We start from the raw sequence: 19,612 nt of genomic DNA, 5'->3' as shown, positions 1-19,612 counted from the left end.
GAGCTCCATCTCCTGGTCTTCTTCAGGTTCCTCCATGTCGATGCTGAACCTTTTTTTTACTTGGTCCAGATGCTTATGGCATATCTGACCATTGTTGAGCTTTACCACGATGACCCTATTCCCCTCTTTGTCAATCACAGTACCCTCAAGCCATTTGGGCCCAATGGCGTGATTGAGGACCAATACGGGATCATTTATTTATATACATTTCCCCCTTGCATTTCGGTCATGGTTCTCATTTTGTGATTTGCGCTTGCCCTCAACTATGTCGGTCAGGACTGGGTGAATGAGGGACAACCGAGTTTTGAGTGTCCGTTTCATTAGTAGCTCTGCGGGCGGGACCCCTGTGAGCGAGTGCAGTCGGGATCTATAGGCCAGCAGGAGCCGTGATAGGCGGCATTGTAGGGAGGGTTCTTGAATCCTGAGCATACCTTGCTTAATGATTTGGACCGCACGTTCCTCCTGGCCATTGGAGGCCGGCTTGAACGGCGCAGACCTGACGTGGTTGATGCAATTGCCCGACATAAACTCTCGGAATTCGTGGCTTGTGAAACATGGGCCATTATCACTAACCAGGATGTCCGGCAAGCCATGGGTTGCAAAGATCGCACGGAGGCTTTCCACGGTGGTGGATGACGTGCATGAGTTCAGAATGATATACTCGATCCATTTCGAGTATGCATCTACCACAATAAGGAACATCTTACCCATGAACGGGCCAACGTAGTCAACATGAATGCGTGACCATGGCCTGGTGGGCCAGGGCCAAGGGCTGAGCAGGGCCTCCCTGGGGCCATTACTCAGCTGGGCACACGTCGTGCACCTGCGAACACAGTGTTCCAGGTCTGAATCAATTCCAGGCCACCAAACGTGTGACCGGGTAATGGCCTTCATCAACACAATGCCTGGGTGCTCGCTGTGGAGTTCCCTGATGAATGCCTCCCTGCCCTTCTGGGGCATAACTACCCGGCTGCCCCATAGTAGGCAGTCGGCTTGGATGAAGAGCTCATCTATCCGTCTGTGGAATGGTCTGACCTCCTCAGGGCACGCTCCGTGTGCGGGCGCCCAATCCCCAGTCAGGACACATTTCTTAATCAGGGATAGGAGGGGATCTCTGTTTGTCCAGAGTTTGATCTGGCAGGCTATGATGGGGGAGCCTGTCAAAGGCATCGACAGCCATGACCATCTCGGCGCTTTGCTCTGCTGTCCCCTCGGTGGTGGCCAGCGGAAGCCTGCTGAGCGCGTCAGCACAATTTTCAGTGCCGGGCCGGTGCCGGATGGAGTAGTCATAAGCAGCCAGCGTGAGGGCCCATCGCTGTATGCGAGCTGATGCGTTAGCATTGATAGCCTTGCTGTCAGATAACAGGGATGTTAATGGCTTGTGATCCGTCTCTAACTCAAACTTCCTACCAAAGAGGTACTGATGCATTTTTTTTACACCATAGACACATGCGAACGCTTCCTTCTTGACCATGCCATATCCCCGTTCTGCTTGAGAGAGCGACCTGGAGGCATAAGCCACAGGTTGTAGTTGATCCTCAGCATTGCCCTGCTGCAACACGCACCCGACCCCCATAGGACGATGCATCACATGTAAGAACCAATTTTTTATAAGGGTCGTACAGGGTCAACAACTTGTTTGAACAAAGTAGGTTTTGCGCCCGATCAAATGCCCGTTCCTGACAGTTCCCACAAAACCAATTGCAACCCTTACGCAGGCGCACGTGTAGCGGCTCCAACAACATGCTCAAGTTCGGCAGAAAGTTCCCGAAATAGTTCAACAGTCCTAGGAATGAACACAACTCTGATGTGTTGCAGGGCCTGGGTGCTCGTCGAATCGCCTCTGTTTTGGATTCGGTGGGCCGAATCCCATCTGCAGCAACCCTCATGCCCAGAAACTCAACCTCAGGAGCTAAGAACACACATTTAGACTTCTTGAGTCGCAGGCCTACCCGGTGCTGTTGGCGTAGCACCTCCACCAGGTTGTGGAGGTGTTCCTCAGTGTCTCGACCTGTGATGAGGATGTCGTCCTGGAATACGATCGTTCCAGGAATGGATTTAAGCAGGCTTTCCATGTTTCGTTGAAAAATCGCAGCCGCTGATCGAATGCCAAACGGGCACCTGTTATAAATGAACAGTCCCTTGTGCCTGGTGATGGTGGTCAGTAGTTTAGATTCGTCGGCCAGTTCCTGGGTCATATAGGCTGAAGTGAGGTCCAACTTGGTGAACAGCTTGCCGCCTGCCAGCGTGGCAAAGAGGTCCTCCGCTCTCGGAAACGGGTATCGATCTTGTCGGGATACCCGATTGATGGTGGCCTTGTAGTCGCCACAGATCCTGACAGAGCCATCCGCTTTTAGGACGAGAACGATGGGGCTTGCCCAGTCGCTGAATTCAACAGGCGAGATGATGCCTTCTCTCAACAGCTGGTCCAATTCGCTCTCGATCTTTTCCCGCATTACATACGGCACCACTCTGGCTTTGTGGTGCACTGGCCTGGCGTCCGGGGTGATGTGTATCACTACTTTAGTGCCTTTGAAAGTCCCGACACCAGGTTGGAATAGTGAATCGAATTGTTGCAGAATTTGTGAGCACGAACTTCGCTCCACAGATGACATTGCGTGAACATACCCCCATTTCCAGTTCATCTCGCCTAACTAGCTCCTTCCCAACAGTGCGGGACCATTTCCCGGGACAATCCAGAGCGGCAGCCGATTCACTAATCCGTTGTGTGTGACAGCCAACATTGCACTGCCTAGCACCGGAATTAATTATTTAGTGTAAGTCTGTAATTGTGTGTCAACGCGTGCTAATTTTGGTCCACTGGCTTTAAATGGCCATAGCTTCTCAAATTGCTGAATGCCCATGAGTGACAGGCTGGCCCCAGTGTCCAACTCCATGCGTACAGGGATACCATTGAACAAAACCTTCATCATCATGGGTGGCGTTTTGGTATATGAACTGTGAATATCCGCCACATGGACCCGCTGAACCTCGGCGTCCATCGATTCGCCCCAAAAGTTATCTTGCCTCAGAGGACCCTCTTCTGGTCCATCCACCTCATATATTAGTCTGGTTGCAGATTTCCTGCACATTCGAGCTAAGTGGCCACTGAGATTGCAGTTCCTGCAGACAAACTGTTGAAATCTGCAAGATCTAGCTGAGTGTTTTCCCCCACACCTCCAGCAGGAGTTAAAGTTTCCATTGTTGGGAACAAAGGGACTATGGCTAGGCATTCCGTGCTGACTGTCCCTTGGACTACTCTTAAGTACCCTATTAGTGGGTGTCAATGGCCCCATTCCGGGCCACGTTGTCCGCTGTGATGGCGTGAATGTCTGTTCAGCCTGCCACTTTCTCTGTTCAAGTCCTACTCTGGGGTCTATTGCTGCGTGGGGGGTGTCGAACTGCCCCTGCCTGCCTGCGGGGCTCTGGATCGCATTGATGATGTTGACTCCCTGATCCCTTGCCGCGTTAGAGGCAGAATTGCGCGCGTATATTATTTTCGTCTCTTCTTCCCCAGCCATGAAAGCTTGAGCCATCAACGCCACCGCTTCCAAGGTCAAATCTTTGGTCTCAATTAACTTGCGGAAAATCCCCGCATGACCGATGCCCTCGATAAAGAAGTCCCTTAGCATCTCCCCCCTGCAGGCATCTGCGAACTTACAGAGGCTGGCCAAACGCCGGAGGTCCGCTACTAAGTCCGGTCTGCTCTGTCCTTCCTGACGTCGGTGGGTGTAGAATCTGTGTCGGGCCATATGTATGCTACTCGCCGGTTTGAGGTGCCCCCGGTCAATTTGCTAAGTTCTTCAAAGGTTTTGTCGTCCGGCTTTTCGGGTGCTAGTATGTCCTTCATGAGTGCGTAAGTCTTTGGTCTGCAGCTGGTCAAAAGAAGAGCCCTTCGCTTGTTGGCCGCTGCATTCCCCAGCCATTCTTTCGTAACGAAGCTTTGCTGAAGCCTCTTGACAAAATCGTCCCAGTCTTCCCCAACACAGTACCGTTCCTCTGTGTTACCGGTCTCGTGGGTCTGGAATTCCCGTTTCTCGTCGCCAATGTAAAGTCCTTACTTAGTAGCATGAAACCACACGAGGCACACTCTGGGAACATGGTCACTCTCTGACCTTAACTCTTTAACTCTTTATTCACAGGACTCCAAGTTATGACCCTGCGTGGGACCTCCCTTTTTATACCTGTGTGTTCAGGTAAGGAGTGTCTCCCACAAGTTCACCCCTTGTGGTCAAGGTGTGCATCTAGGTTGAGCGTATACAGTAATACAGTGGTGTTACATTGTGGTTACATACATGACAGAATTCTTTATTAAGATGGAGAGTGACACAGTTAATTCAGAGACTAGGGTCCTGAACTTGGGGAAAGGTAACTTCGATGGTCTGAGACGTGAATTGGCTTGGATAGACTGGAGAATGATACTTAAAAGGTTGACGGTGGATAGGCAATCGCAAACATTTAAAGATCACATGGATAAACTTCAACAATTGTACATCCCTGTCTGGAGTAAAAATAAAACGGGGAAGGTGGCTCAACCGTGGCTAACAAGGGAAATTAAGGATCGTGTTAAATCCAAGGAAGAGGCTTATAAATTGGCCAGAAAAAGCAGCAAACCTGAGGACTGGGAGAATTTTGTAATACAGCAGAGGAGAACAAAGGGTTTAATTAGGAGGGGGGAAATAGAGTATGAGAGGAAGCTTGCTGGGAACATAAAAACTGACTGCAAAAGCTTCTATAGATATGTGAAGAGAAAAAGATTAGTGAAAACAAACGTAGGTCCCTTGCAGTCAGATTCTGGTGAATTAATAATGGGGAACAAAGAAATGGCGGACCAATTAAACAAATATTTTGGTTCTGTTTTCACGAAGGAAGACACAAATAACCTTCTGGAAATACTAGGAGACCGAGGGTCTAGTGAGAAGGAGGAACTGAAGGGATATCCTTATAAAGCAGGAAATTGTGTTAGAGAAATTGATGGGATTGAAGGCCGATAAATCCCTGGGGCCTGATAGTCTGCATCCCAGAGTACTTAAGGAAGTGGCTCAAGAAATAGTGGATGTATTGGTGATCATTTTCCAATCATTTTCGACTCTGGATCAATTCCTATGAACTGGAGAGTAGCTAATGTAACACCACTGTTTAATAAGGGAGGGAGAGAGAAAATGTGTAATTATAGACCTGATGGCCTGACATCAGAAGTGGGGAAAATGTTGGAATCAATTATTAAAGATGAAATAGCAGTGCATTTGGAAAGCAGTGACAGGATCGGTCCAAGTCAGCATGGATTTATGAAAGGGAAATCATGCTTGACAAATCTTCTGGAATTTTTTGAGAATGTAAATAGTAGAGTGGACAAGTGAGAACCAGTGGATGTGGTGTATTTGGACTTTCAAAAGGCTTTTGAGAAGGTCCCACACAAGAGATTTGTGTGCAAAATCAAAGCACATGGTATTGGTGGTAATGTACTGACGTGGATAGAGAACTGGTTGGCAAACAGGAAGCAGAGAGTCGGGAAAAACGGGTCCAGCCACGGTGCCATGAACTTGGCTTCTGCTGCCCTCCCCTGATGAGTCATCCCCCTTAACAGTACTCAAAGCAGTGTATCCGTTTTGCAGGGGGATGACCGCAGTGGACCTCTGCACTACCTTCCTTGCACTGCTCTTCCTGCTGGTCTTCCATTCCCTAGCTGGCTGTGGACCCTTCACCTGCGGTAAGACCAACTCGCTACACGTGCTACTCACGTCATTCCCAGCATCGTGGATGCTCCAGAGTGAATCCACCCTCAGCTCCAATTACGCAAAACGGTCCGTCAGGAGCTGGAGGCGGATACACACGTAGTCGTCAGAGACACCGGAAGTGTCCCTGAGTTCCCACATGGTACAGGAGGAGCATATCATGTGCCCGAGCTCTCCTGCCATGACTGAACCCTTAGATACACTTATTTGGCGACAACAATGTTAACAGGTTACTTACTGATATAAAAAAGAAAAAGACAACAATGTTAACGAGTTACTTACTGATATACTGGCCATTTTATAACTCATTTTATGTTATACGGCCATGTTCTATCATATAATTGGGTTTTACAAAAATCCATGCATATAAAGGAAGTTACAAACATAAAGGGTATTCATTAATTAAAGACATGTAAAATAAGTTTCTTAATTCTAACTTCTAATATCAATAGGCGATATCTTACAGATCACTACCTTGAGGTGGAGGAACTTCCGACTGCTCACAACCTCCTAATACTGATAAGCCCTTTTAATTGGGACCATTTTATGTGTCAGATCCATTAACTACCTTCAGTACCCACTCTGGTGACCATCTGTTCTCCCTTAAACATAGAAACAAAGAAAATAGGTGCAGGAGTAAGCCATTCGGTCCTTCGAGCCTGCACTACCATTCAATATGATCATGGCTGATCATGCAACTTCAGTACCCCATTCCTGCTTTCTTTCCATACCCCTTGATCCCTTTAGCTGTCGGTGCCACATCTAACTCCCTTTTGAATATATCCAATGAACTGGCCTCAACACTTTCTGTGGTAGAGAATTCCACAGGTTCCCAATTTTCTGAGTGAAGAAGTTTCTCCTCATCTCGGTCCAAAATGGCTTACCCCTTATCCTCGACTGTGACCCCTGGTTCTGGACTTCCCCAACATCGAGAACATTCTTCCTGCATCTAACCTGTCCAATCCCGTCAGAACTTTATATGTTTCAATGAGATCCCCTCTCATTCTTCTAAATTCCAATGAATATAAGCCTAGTTGATCCAGTCTCTCCTCATATGTCATTCCTGCCATCCTGGGAATGAGTCTGGTGAACCTTCGCTGCACACCCTCAATAGCAAGAATGTCCTTCCTCAGATTAGGAGAACAAAACTGTACACAATATTCAAGGTGTGGCCTCATCATGGCCCTGTACAACTGCAGAAGGACCTCCCTGCTCCTGTACTCAAATCCTCTCGCTATGAAGGCCAACATGCCAATTGCCTTCTCCACCACATGCTGTACCTGCATGCCAACTTTCACTGATTGATGCACCATGACACCCAGGTGTCATTGCACCTCCCCTTTTCCTAATCACCATTCAGATAATATTCTGCCTTCCTGTTTTTGCCACCAAAGTGGATAACCACACATTTATCTACATTATACTGCATCTGTCATGCATTTGCGCACTCACCTAACGTGTTCAAGTCACCCTGCAGTCTCTTAGCATCCTCCTCACAGTTCACACCACCACCAAGCTAGTGCCATTTGCAAACTTGGAGATATTACATTCAATTCCTTGTCTAAATCATTAATATATATTGTGAATAGCTGCGGTCCCAGCACTGAGCCTTGAGGTACCCCACGAGTCACTGCCTGCCATTCTGGAACAGACCCGTTTTTCCCTACTCTTTGCTTCCTGTCTGCCAACGAGTTCTCTATCCATGTCAATACATTACCCCCAATGCCATGTGCTTTCATTTTGCACACTACTCTCTCGTGTGGGACCTTGTCAAAAGCCTTTTGAAAGTCCAAATACACCACATCCACTGGTTCCCCCTTGTCCACTCTACTAGTTACATCCTCAAAAAATTCTAGTAGATTTTTCAAGCATGAGTTCCCTTTCATAAATCCATGCTGACTTGGGCCGATCCTGTCACTGCTTTCCAAATGCGCTGCTATTACATCTTTAATAATTGATTCCAACATTTTCCCCACTACCGATGTCAGGCTAACCGGATGATAATTCCCTGTTTTCTCTCTCCCTCCTTACTTAAAAAGTGGGGTTACATTAGCTACCCTCCAATCCATAGGAACTGATCCAGAGTATAATGTCAGAAAATGACCACCAATGCATCCACTACTTCTATGGCCACTTGCTTAATTATTCTGGGATGCAGACTATCAGGCCCTGGGGATTTATCGGCCTGCAATCCCATCAATTTCTCTAACACAATTTCCTGACTAATCAGGATTTCCTTCAGTTCCTCCTTCTTGCTAGACCCTCATCCCCTAGTATTTCAGGAAGGTTATTTGTGTCTTCCTTACTGAAGACAGAACCAAAGTATTTGTTCAATTGGTCTGCCATTTCTTTGTTCCCCATTATAAATTCACCTGATTCTGACTACAAGGGACCTACATTTATCTTCACTAATCTTTTTATCTTCACATATCTATAGAAGCTTTTGCAATCAGTTTTTATGTTCCCTGCAAGCTTACTCTCATACTCTATTTTCCCCCTCCTAATTAAACCCTTTGTCCTCCTCTGCTGAATTCTAAATTTCTCCCAGTCCTCAGGTTTGCTGCTTTTTCTGGCCAATTTATATGCCTCTTCCTTGGATTTAACACTTTCCCTAATTTCCCTTGTTAGCCACGATTGAGCTACCTTCCCTTTTTTATTCTTACGCCTCACAGGGATATACAATTGTTGTTGTTCATCCATGTGATATTTAAATGTCTGCCATTGACTATCCACCGTTAACCCTTTAAGTATCATTCTCTAGTCTAGCCTAGCCAATTCACATCTCATACCGTCGAAGTTTCCTTTCTTTAAGTTCAGGATCCTAGTCTCTGAATTAACTGTGTCACTCTCCAGCTTAATGAAGAATTCTACCATATTATGGTCACTCTTCCCCAAGGGGCCCCACACGACCAGATCATTAATTAATCCTCTTTCGTTACACAAGACCCAGTCTAGGATGACCTGCTCTCAAGTTGGTTCCTCGACATATTGGTGTAGAAAACCATCCCTTATACACTCCAGGAAATCCTCCTCCACTATATGGTTACCAGTTTAGTTAGCCCAATCAAATTGTAGATTAAAGTCACCCATGATAACTGCTGTACCCTTATTGCACGCATCCCTAATTTCCTGTTTGATGCCATCCCCAGCTACTCCCTACTACATTTGGTGGTCTGCACGCAACTCCCACTAACGTTTTCTGTCTTTTGGTGTTTTGCAGCTCTACCCTTATAGATTCCACATCTCTGCTAAATTCTTCAATATCTAAAGTTTTCATTTTTTCTATTGTCTAATAGACTTTGTGCAGTTATAACATTAAGAGTCGTGTTTGTGTCTGGTGTATTAGATGCTTTAAATAGCAGGTGTACACTATTAAACGTATTAACACTGTGAGTTGAACTATTACCAATAAATGTGAAATTATTCTAATACAGGGAGGAATTTCTATTTTCATCCCTATAATATTTGGTTCCCTACCTTGGAGCATTTGTGCTTGATTGGATTTACTTTAATCAAACTTCTAATTTTACACAGTTCCTCATCCCCGATCCTGATCTGAGTCATTATCTTTTTTATACAATTCAGACCTAATACTACGGAATTCCCCTTTATCATTATAACATCCTTATACGGCATCCTCAAATTTCACCATGTGTACACCTATCCCACTTCCGTCAGGTTTGAGGTAGGTATATTCTCCCCAAGCCTTAAAAGTACGCATGACAGGTTAATTTTCCCAGTGGGTAGGTTTACTATGTGTCCCAATGCATGAGTACTGCCCTTCATGTATTTCCCACCAACTAGGCCAACACAATTGGATGTATGCTTTATTTTCTGATGCTATCTGGCCTTGGTTTATTTTTTTTATTTCTCCCCACAATCCCCCACTCTTTTTCAGAAATCTCCATAACTTTTGGCCTTCTCTATCTCTTAACGGACATCTCATACATACTCCGTATCCTTCTTTTATTTCCTACTGATCTACACCTTCTGTTATAGCAGCACAATCTGCCGTATATTCTGTTGGTACATTATCCCTATCCTTCTTCATCCACAGTGGGAAATGCCATCCATATGGTTCGTTGTAAGTCTTTGTTTTTTTATGTCCACAAAGAACCACTGGTTCTGTTCCAAAAAAGAGTTGAGTACATTTATCGTTTGAGACTGCTCTTCAGTCCTGCTCTTCATTCGTTGTCTTTTCCACACTTCCGAGTATCAATAGAAGCATATAGATCCACATCATTCACCTGCAAGAAAACCAAACATAATATCTTTTAATTCTTAACAGTTTTCATCTGATTGATATGGAACCATTTCAGTTTTGGTTCTCACTTTGGGCCATATGGAACATTCAATAGTTACACAGCAGGGTCTAATTTAACAATTATTTGATGTGGACCCGTCTATTTTACATCAAAAGAATGTTTCTTTGGGGTGAAATTGTATATCATCACTTTGTCCCCGACATCATATTCGAATGGTCTTACCCTTTTATCAAAGTTGTGTTTAATTTGGCTTTGTGACTTTCCAATGTTCTGGACAACCAGTCTGTTTACTGTGTCCACGTGGTCTATCATTGTCTGCAACCATTTCTGGCTACAAGGCTGTAATTTGAGTGGTGTGTTATTCCTCAGGGTTATGTGTCCTGGTATCCGCATTTGTCTCCCAGACATAGCCTCATATGGACTTCCCCTCGTCGTCGCATGAGGGGTAGATCGTATTGCCATTAAACATAAAGACATCATGTTAGTCCATTGAGTGGGGTGTTCTGTACATAACTTACTTAACATTGTTTTCAATGTCCGATTACCCCTTTCTACAATTCCTGATGATTGCGGATTCTTTAGCCAACTGATCGGCTGCATTATTGCCATTGGTATGGGGTGAGGAATCTTTCTGGTGAGCATACACTTTACCTATGTGACAAGGGACGTTTCTGGAGCACTTCCCAAAGTTTACAGAGGAGACCAGAATGTAACAGAATTTTACCATCTGACGAATAGTATGCAGTTTTTTGGTACAGGGGCAAGGCCATAACTGCATTGCATACAGAGCTGCTGTCTCACCAAATGTTTGTTGCTTCAGATGCTGTATAGTGGACGGAGAGAATAACGGCTATCAATTCTGCTTGCTGAAACGAGTGGATATTCACTCTGAATCCCATCTGGGGAGATAAGAGCAGTAGCCTGTATCGTGACTTGTTTTAAAGCATTTTACTGAGTTTGTCTGGCTATTTCCCCAGGCCGGCCGAATGTCTTCCTTATTTCATTTTTGAACCGTTCATACAGAGGTTTGGCCATGTCTGCAAAATTTGGAATGAAATTCCTTTGATATCCTACCAGTCTCAAGAAGGATCACAGCACTGTCTTTGACACAGGCAAATGCCTCCGAATGGTGTCGACTTTTTGCTGATCTGGGCTGAGTCCTGTGGGTGAAATTTTTATCCCCAAAAAGATAACTTCGTCCTGTAACAGCTGAGCCTTTTTTTGGATTTATCTTCAATCCTGCTTCCTGTAAAAGATCTATCAGTTAATTTAAGAGTAACAAACCCAGTGTCTCTGTGGCCAGGAGAAGGTCATCAACGTATTGGAGGAGGGCTGATGGCTTGGAGAATGTGCGTGACATGTATTGGTGAAAGATTGTTGGCGCGTTGTGGAAGCCTTGTGGCAGACATGTAAACGTGTATCCCTGTCCCTCAAATGTGAAAGCAAATTCATACTGGTCCTCTTTCGCAACTGGGATACTCCAAAAACCACTTGCAATGTCAAGGGTAGAAAACACAGTGGCTTTGGCGGGAGGCAGATGTCAGTAATGATGGTGCCTGATTTTATTTAGTGCTCGGTAATCAACCGTAAGTCTCCAAGATTCGTCGGGTTTCCTAACCGGCCATACAGGGGAGTTAGTAGTAAAAGACCCTTTCCTCAAAACACCTTGGGCTAGAACCTCCACTTTTGAGATTAGCACCCAAAAATGGGCATTATTTCCAGCGTGGGCGTTAAAAAAAGGTTTTCAGATTGCCGGCTAGTTTACATTTTTGAAAATGGGTGTTACTGCAAATGATATCAAATGGAGGTGGTTAACTTTTTCTGACCTGCCGTAAAGTGTGGCCGTCCTTAGCAAAGGCATGGCAACGCTCGATTCCCACGATTCTGGAGGTCAAGGGTCACCATGACATGCACAGAAGAGGAGACAGAGAGAGAAGGAGCTCAGAGGTACTGAAAGCGTGTGTGGCTGTGGTGTGTGCTTGTTTGGATGTTGTGGGAGGCACGAGGGAGATTCATTAGCAGCAAAAAGCCTACTAAGCACCAAGAACATAGCTGACACCGAGTTTTTGTCCAACAAATAAAATATAAAATGGAAGGGATGGAGGAGGCCCTGGAGCTGGTAGCCAGGAACACTGGTGGCAGAGGGCTCCCAGTGTTCCCGGATCACCACAGTGCAACCCAAGGTGACGCACCTCCATTGCCAACATGAGAGCCAGCAGCAACATCTTGCTTCTGGCTTGGAGCACGTTCCCACCTCCCGTATCCGTCCAAGCAGCGCTTTGGCCGTCACCCCTCCTTCCCCCACAATGAAGCATCGCCTGAGGACCTCCTCGGCCAGGCGGCTTGGCATCAGGAGTGTAAGGGGAAGGGGTAGAGGTGGGGGAGGAGAAGTTGGGGGGGGGGGAATGGGTTGGTTTGTACAGGAATATTGATGATATCAGACTAATGTTCGATTTAAATGTTTTTTATTTAACAAAACCTTGCAGCACGTTGGCTCAGATAGCTGTACCATTACATGCTGGTGATTCCTTAGCATCAAAGGGTATAATCACATGTAACTTCAATCAACGTAAACTTTAATGGTCACCAAGATGATGCCCACCATTGATGTATCACCTGCACACTGAGCAGTGTGTCAGCCTTGTAAATAACACCAATGTTCTTTCAGACAAAGTGATCATTGATGAGCTCCTGACGTAAGGCTCTTGCAGCTATCATGCCACCATGGGCCCTTTCATGCTGTCTACAGGGGGGTGGGGGCATGGCTTCAGTGTTAGCCTGATTATCTGGCCCGATGTCAGCAGTCACCTCCTTGTCCTCCTCTTCCTCTCTCTGGTGAGGTGGACTATCAGACTCATCAGGCAATTCTTGTCCCCTCCTGATAGCCAAGTTATGTAGCATGGAGTAGACCACCATGAATTGAGCTACCTACTCAGGATGGTATTGGAGCTCGCATCCTGAGTGTTCCAGGCATCTGAAAAACTGCTTTAGCACTCCAATGGTTTTCTCCACGATATTGCGAGTTGCTCTGTGACTCTCGTTATATTGCCTCTCGACCTCGGTGTGGATGTCATGTAGGGGGGTCATCAGCCAGGTGGCGAGGCCATATCCTTTGTCCCCAAGCATCCAGCATTGACCTTGTGGCTGATTGTTAAACAAGTCAGATGCAGTGCTTTCAACGCAGGATGTGCACATCATGGATGCTACCCGGAAATTGAGCATTCACTGCCAGTATAATTTGCTGGTAGTCGACAACCAGCTGGACATTGAGGGAGTGGAATCCCTTGCGGTTCCTGAAAACCCCAGCATCCTGAAAAGGTGCCCACATCGCGATGTGAGTACAGTCTATTGTTCCCTGCACCTTGGGGAAGTTTACAATTCTGGAGAAACCTAGAGCCCACTCACTCTGTGCCTCCCTGGTCATAGGGAAGCTGATCAAGTCCCTCCTGCATGTGTACAGGGCTTCAGTGACTTGTCTAATGCAGCGATGTGTGGCATGCTGAGAAAGTCCGCAAATGTCGCCAGCTGTGCCCTGAAGAGAACCCGAGGCATAGAACGACAGTGCCGCGGTGACTTTGACCTCGACGGACAGTGCAGTTCTGATGGTGCTGGCAGACTGCAGATCTGTCCTTATCAGCTGACATACCTCAGTAATAACCTCTTTGTGGAAGCGCAGTCTCCGAAGGCAGGTGATGTCGGGCAAGTCGAGGTAAGACTGCTTCTCCCTGTACTTGCAGGGGGTGTAAAGTCTGGTCCTCCTCATCTGTCTGTCACTTCGTACATTGGGCACATAATGCAGTGCAGCGTTCCTTCGGCAATGTCGAGTCTGCTGCATGTATTTGGTCACCAAGAGAGGGTGAGAAAGGACAGGCCCCATTGCAGTAGCTCTCTGTCTGCCACCGATTGCACACAAACAAGGAATGTCCCGATGAGCACACCTCTTCAATTCCAATCGGTCACTGTGTGGTCAAGATGTTTTCAGAGATGTTCACATCAACTCCAACGACCTGCAGAGTACATCCGAACTCTGCCGAGGTTGAAGCACAGCAGTCTTTTAAAGGACGCGACATGTGATCTACAACATGGCGTCCATAACGCTGTGATTCGTTCTGGTTAGTTCCACTTTTTGTGGGCGGTTTTTTGAGCAAGCGATATTGTGGGCGCTATGTGTGCAAGGTGGTGAAATTGATGATGGGTGATCTCCATGGCCGATAGTTTGGGTAACTATGTTCTTTACGACAAAAAACAGTCGCCGGGCGTTAATATTGAATCTCGCCATTAATTCCTTGAGGAAAGTAACGCTGGGCAATAATATGGGCGTTGAATTCGCCCAATTTGCTGATACTGCCCCAAAAAAGTTGGTGGGTGGTAATAGTTTTTCTCGGCGTTAAGCCCATTGGAAAAATAACGCTCGGTGATAAGTCTCCTAAAAAAGCCCGTCAGTTTCCATTTTGTGCCAAAGTGGGCTATATCTGGGCATTATATGTAATTTGAGCGGTAAAATGGGCATTAAGTGGGCGTTAAGCAGGCAAAAAAAGTGGAGATTCTAACCCCAGGTTCTCCCAATGAGATAATGACTGTTCGCAAATATGGGATACTCTACCTTGAAATAGGGTATTGTTTACAAGCACAATGAGGGGGGCCATTAATCTGCACTTCCCACAGTCATGTTTAGATTTCGCGAAAGAAGCTGTGTGATCAGTAATTAAGGCAGCAAGTGAACTGGCAGTTGCAACAGGGCAGGCTTTTTAATAGCACACAGTAAGTTACAACACTTTTAATATTCTTCTTTCTTCCGATACCTTTCCAGATCTCTGTAAAGATACTGAATATAACTGGAGAAACATTAGTTTTTGTATTTAACAAACATCACAAACACATTCTACACAAAAGGCAAAAGAGAGGGGAGCTTCCCTTAGCTTGTAGCTTCGAGAAATTTATGCAGGCCTTTTTTTAAAAGGCACTTAGTATCTTTCAACCCAATGTAATCAATTTTTTAAAATTTTCTTTTGACAAGTAAGTGAGCATCTCATAATTTTTTCAGCTTGCAATAACGAAATTGAAAAGACAGTGTTTTGTTATAATTTGAATTGATTTAAAACGAGACCACAATTTGTTTTTACTGAACCCAATTAAAATGTCAAAATCATTTTTTTAGCAACTGTACTTCAAGGCTGAAGTTTTAACTTTTGTTAAACAAACCCATCCTTTGTGCATTTCAAGGCTCCGTAAATCATAACCAAAATAAATCTGCACCTGCGTTTCTAACTTAAAATGTAATTCAATTCTAGGTACACAATGAATATTTTAACACTCAATTTAGACAGTCATTCACACATTTTCATTCAACAAAACTTATCTTTTCTTTGTCGGCACAAAAGCTGAAGCTTCTGTGTCAGTTTTATTTTCTCTTTTTTTATTAGTTTTTTTTTCAGCGACTTATTTTCTGGTTCCCTGTTTTTTTCTTCCTTTGCTGAGTTCTTAGACCTTCCCACTCTATCTCCTACTCTCTCTCCTGCACTTTATGCTTATCCTGTTTCTCAAGTCTCCACGCTTTGCGCAGAGGTGGGTTGTGTTAGCCAGTTTCTAACCGGCTTCTTTAATTTTTAGTTTTTAAAGACTAAGAACGCTCATCTGGTGGTGGGTTGGGGATGACTTCATTTCTAGTCATGATACTAACTGGTTTTTGGATTTTCTGTTGTTTGTCTGAATCTATTTTCTGCCATTCTTCATTCTTAGCCAAATTTTGTTTTTCCAATTCTGATATTTTATCCTCTAGTTCTGTCTTGACTTTTGATTCATGTTCTGCAAAGTATGAAGCTGCATAGGTGACTAGACTCATTGCTTTAACCAGCTTCCATTTCTTAGCTTTAATTTGTTCATCAATAAAAGTGACCGTATCCTTAAACGACACATTTGGGTTTTTCCCTAGGCAATCTACCAACTTGTGTTTCATCACATCTTTTTTCTAACTTTTTCTGATTCTCTTCCCAGTGACACTCCTCTGACATCTTAAAATTAAATCTTTTTAATTAAGCTTCCTTAACGAAGATAATAGTCACTTTCGGTTGACGTAAATCAACCCACCACAAGGTTTGATTGGCGATCAAACGGTCTGACTTGCGTCTGCTGTTTATGCACAACAACCTGTTTTCAAATGGAGAAAGAAATTTTACTCGTTTAATGAGTATATTGTATTTTGTACAATATCTCTTTGTTTAGTCCCTTCGTGGTCGCCAGATGTGGTTTTTAACTATTTAGTAGCTTTTTGCCACTTTGCTAATTATAGCAATTCAACTATTCTCAGGGTTTAGAATTAATTCAAACTAGGAGACTCTTGTACAGATTATAACAAATGCTTTTAATACAGGTATATTGAGTAAAAACAACAGAGATTTATCAAATAAATTACGTTCTGTTACAAAAAGTGTAAGATTCCAAAATTCATGGAAAGCCCCCAATGTTTGGACTCACTGAAAAGGAAATTCGATTTGGGCCTATTAAACAGAAAGTTTGGGATCCTAAAATGCATATGGAAGAAATCTACGCGTTTTAACCAAGTTTGGAATTTTAAAAGGCATGTTTGGGCCTGTGGGGAAAAGCTGCAGAAACAGAGGGGTGGGATCAACCTTTACTTTTAGAATTTGGATATTGTAGCTAATCAGTTTGTCTGGGGGAGCTGTTTAACCATAGTCAGGCTCCCAGAAAACATTAGCATTTAAACAACTGACTACGGAAGAAACATTGTCCATCCCATCCACAGGACCCAAAATAACACCTTTTCGACATGCATAGAAATATCTGTCTCAGCCCAGACTTCCCGAAGTCAAAGCAGTGATACAACAATGAACAAGAGCTCATCAGCTCATAAATAAGGAGTACTGCGATCCCAAAGTCTATCAAGATTAAAACATTTAATCAAGTTTCAGTTAGCTAGCCCGCCAAAACTTAAACAAAGAAGACCACTTAAAATCAATGGGCAGCAAAACTTAAACAAAAGAAATGTTAGATTTGACGCGAAGATTAAGCAGCTTCTCAGAGTATAACTGAGGGCCTATCGTACCAAAAAAAGGAGAACTATCTGACCATCACTTCGGAACAACAAGATCAAAATCGAGAGCACACGGCGAGAAAACACAGGAAGAAACATCGCGACATTGGAGAAAGAACTTCAAAAAAACCAATCAGTGGAATATCAATACCAACTGACTTGGTAACAGCCATCAACCGGACCACCACGACCGACGAAACCAACCAGGAAAATCAACCACCAAGAAAACCGGGGTCCACGCAAATTTTCTATTCTACAATTTGTGCCGAGACTATCCAGCGGGTAAAAATTACCTAAAGAACTTAAAACCCTATTGATAATAAAGAAAGTTGGGTACTCATCAGAGATAAATCCAAAACGCGTCTAACCACATCAGTGGACTCATCCCAACTGGCTTCAATATGCAGCAGAGGTCTTCTACCACGTCCGGGATACGGCAAGGCAAACCGACTATAACCAAAGAACCCCGAAACCACGAAACAGCCCTAGCTGTCAAAGGAAGGATCTGGTGAGTATAAATCCCTGGAGCCCCAGAGTTTGACCTCGGTACAGAGTAAGTGGGAGGTGGGAGGTATTTCTGTTGTGTTTATTAACTGTAATAAAGTATTCCCCATTGTTTACAACCTTTTTGTAAGATTTTACAGTTTTATTGGAGTGTATTTGTGTGATTTGCTTTCTTGAATAAAACACAAACCTTCTTTTTACAATACAGTTGTCTGCTGTACTTTGTCATACCCTGATTAATAAATCCAAGGTCGAGAACCAGGGAGTGGGAGCGACTCGAAACCACTCTGGTCAGGAAGGCAAACTGACAGTAACACCACACCCTACTTAATACTTAACAAATGATAGTAATAGCCTGTTCTCGATAGCGTCCTCTGGAGAGGTCGTGGTGCTGACCCCTTATCCTCTTTTCCTTCTGAAGATTCTTTCTTCCTGTTGTCTTGATTCGCACTGCCTTCTTTGTAGAAAAGCAATTACTTTATACCCTTTTTCTCCCATTCAAATGCTGTGAAAATCTGTAGCTGTTTCAGCCTTACAATAGATCATATTGGGCTAGATTTTCTAGTATTTTTGCATGCGTACCACCCACTTAACGTCTATTTTAACACTGAAATGAGGTATAACACCCATATAGCACCCAGTTAGGCACAAAATGGAAACTAATGCTAATTTGTCCGTCACTTATCGGCGAGTGTTACTTTCGGCATGTATGTAACGCCGATAAAAATACCGCCCGCCCACTTTTTTTGGGTGGTAAGATCAGAATGGGTGAAAGCAACGCACATAATATCACCCAGCATTACTTTTGGCACGTAATTAACGCCGAGATTTAATAATATTGCCTGGCCACTGTTTTTTGTCGTAAAGATCACATTTGCCGAAACTAATGCCCAGAAAATCACCCAGCGTTACTTTCGGCACCTCGCACACATCTCGCCGACAATATCGCTCTCCAAAAAACTGCTGTGAAAAATTTGCTCTCACCTGAACTAATCACAGCGGTATGGACACCATTTTATAAATCGTAGGTCACTTCATTTAAAAGGCTGCTCTGCTTCAACTTCAGGGGAGTTTGGATGTACTCTGGAGTTCTTTTAAGGTGATGTGAACACCCGAACAAACATCTTATCATACTGTGGACAATTGGAATTTACTTTAGGTGTCTTAGTGGGGGACATTTATTGTTTGTGAACAAGTGGTGTAATACTGATAGTTATTGGCATTTGCCAGTTTACAAGGGCACTGTACGCACACAGAATGGACTTCATTAAGATCCCAATGAGCAGGGACAGCCAGAATGTGAGGGCTTTAGGGTTTGGAAGAATTGCAGGCTTCCCGAAGGTTCAAGGAGCCATTGACTGCACACACATCGTCTTGCGAGCATCATTACACAATGGAGAGGTCTTCAGAAACCAAAAGGGATACCACTCCCTAAATGTACAGCTGGTCTGCGACCACACGCAGCGCATCCTCGCAGTGAATGCCTGCTATCCGCATCATTTTGTGTGAGAGCAGGGTGTCACAAATCTTTCAGTGACAAAGACATGGGCAGGGCTGGCTGATCGGGGACAAAGGTTACTTTGCCTGACCATCTGGCTCATGACCCCCATCCAGAACCCTGACACAGAAGCTGAGCAGCGCTACAATGACAGCCATGCAGTTGCCCGCAACATCATCAAACAGACAATTGGAGTGCTCAGGCAGTGTTTCCGATGCCTGGACCTGTCTGGAGACAGCCTTCAATACTCTCCTCAACAGGTCTCCGAATTCATTGTGGTGTGCTGCATACTACACAACTTAGCCATCATGAGGGGCTAGGCATTGCCAGTAGGGATTGCAGGAGCACCTCAGGAGCAGGAGGACGAGAAAGGCGAGCCTGGCGAGGAACCCATTGCAGGGCCACCACAACCACAGAGGAGGCAGCGGGAGATGTGGACACAGCAAGAGCCTTGCGTCGCCAGCTCATCATTGACCAGTTTGCTTGAATGGGGAAGGTGGAGTTGCAGCTTTGACTTGCGACTCTGTGCCACCATGACGGCTCAGCTGCACTGCAATGA

At 44.8% G+C, this 19,612-nt stretch overlaps 1 protein-coding gene across 19 annotated transcripts in view; it reads left to right on the top strand.

Annotated features, from left to right (window-relative positions):
* LOC139233979 (uncharacterized) overlaps positions 1-19,612 on the top strand; it is a 138,001-nt gene that overhangs the window by 97,064 nt on the left and 21,325 nt on the right. For 12 of the 19 annotated variants that reach the window (XR_011588254.1, XR_011588253.1, XM_070864762.1 and 9 more), the window contains one exon: positions 4,143-4,196. The exons of 4 other annotated variants lie outside the window; for them this stretch is intronic. Coding sequence is in view for 13 of the 15 variants with exons in the window: in XM_070864762.1 (XP_070720863.1) it covers positions 4,143-4,196 (54 nt within the window). In the remaining 2 variants the exon portion in view is untranslated. Of the gene's footprint in view, positions 1-4,142; positions 4,197-5,615; positions 5,711-19,612 lie in introns of all 19 variants that reach the window. 3 more of the 19 variants (XM_070864845.1, XM_070864824.1, XM_070864835.1) reach the window with 1 other exon arrangement.

This window comes from Pristiophorus japonicus, chromosome 2 (assembly GCF_044704955.1).
Source record: "Pristiophorus japonicus isolate sPriJap1 chromosome 2, sPriJap1.hap1, whole genome shotgun sequence".
Lineage (NCBI taxonomy): Eukaryota > Metazoa > Chordata > Chondrichthyes > Pristiophoridae > Pristiophorus > Pristiophorus japonicus.
This window is presented reverse-complemented; position numbering and strand designations above follow the sequence as displayed.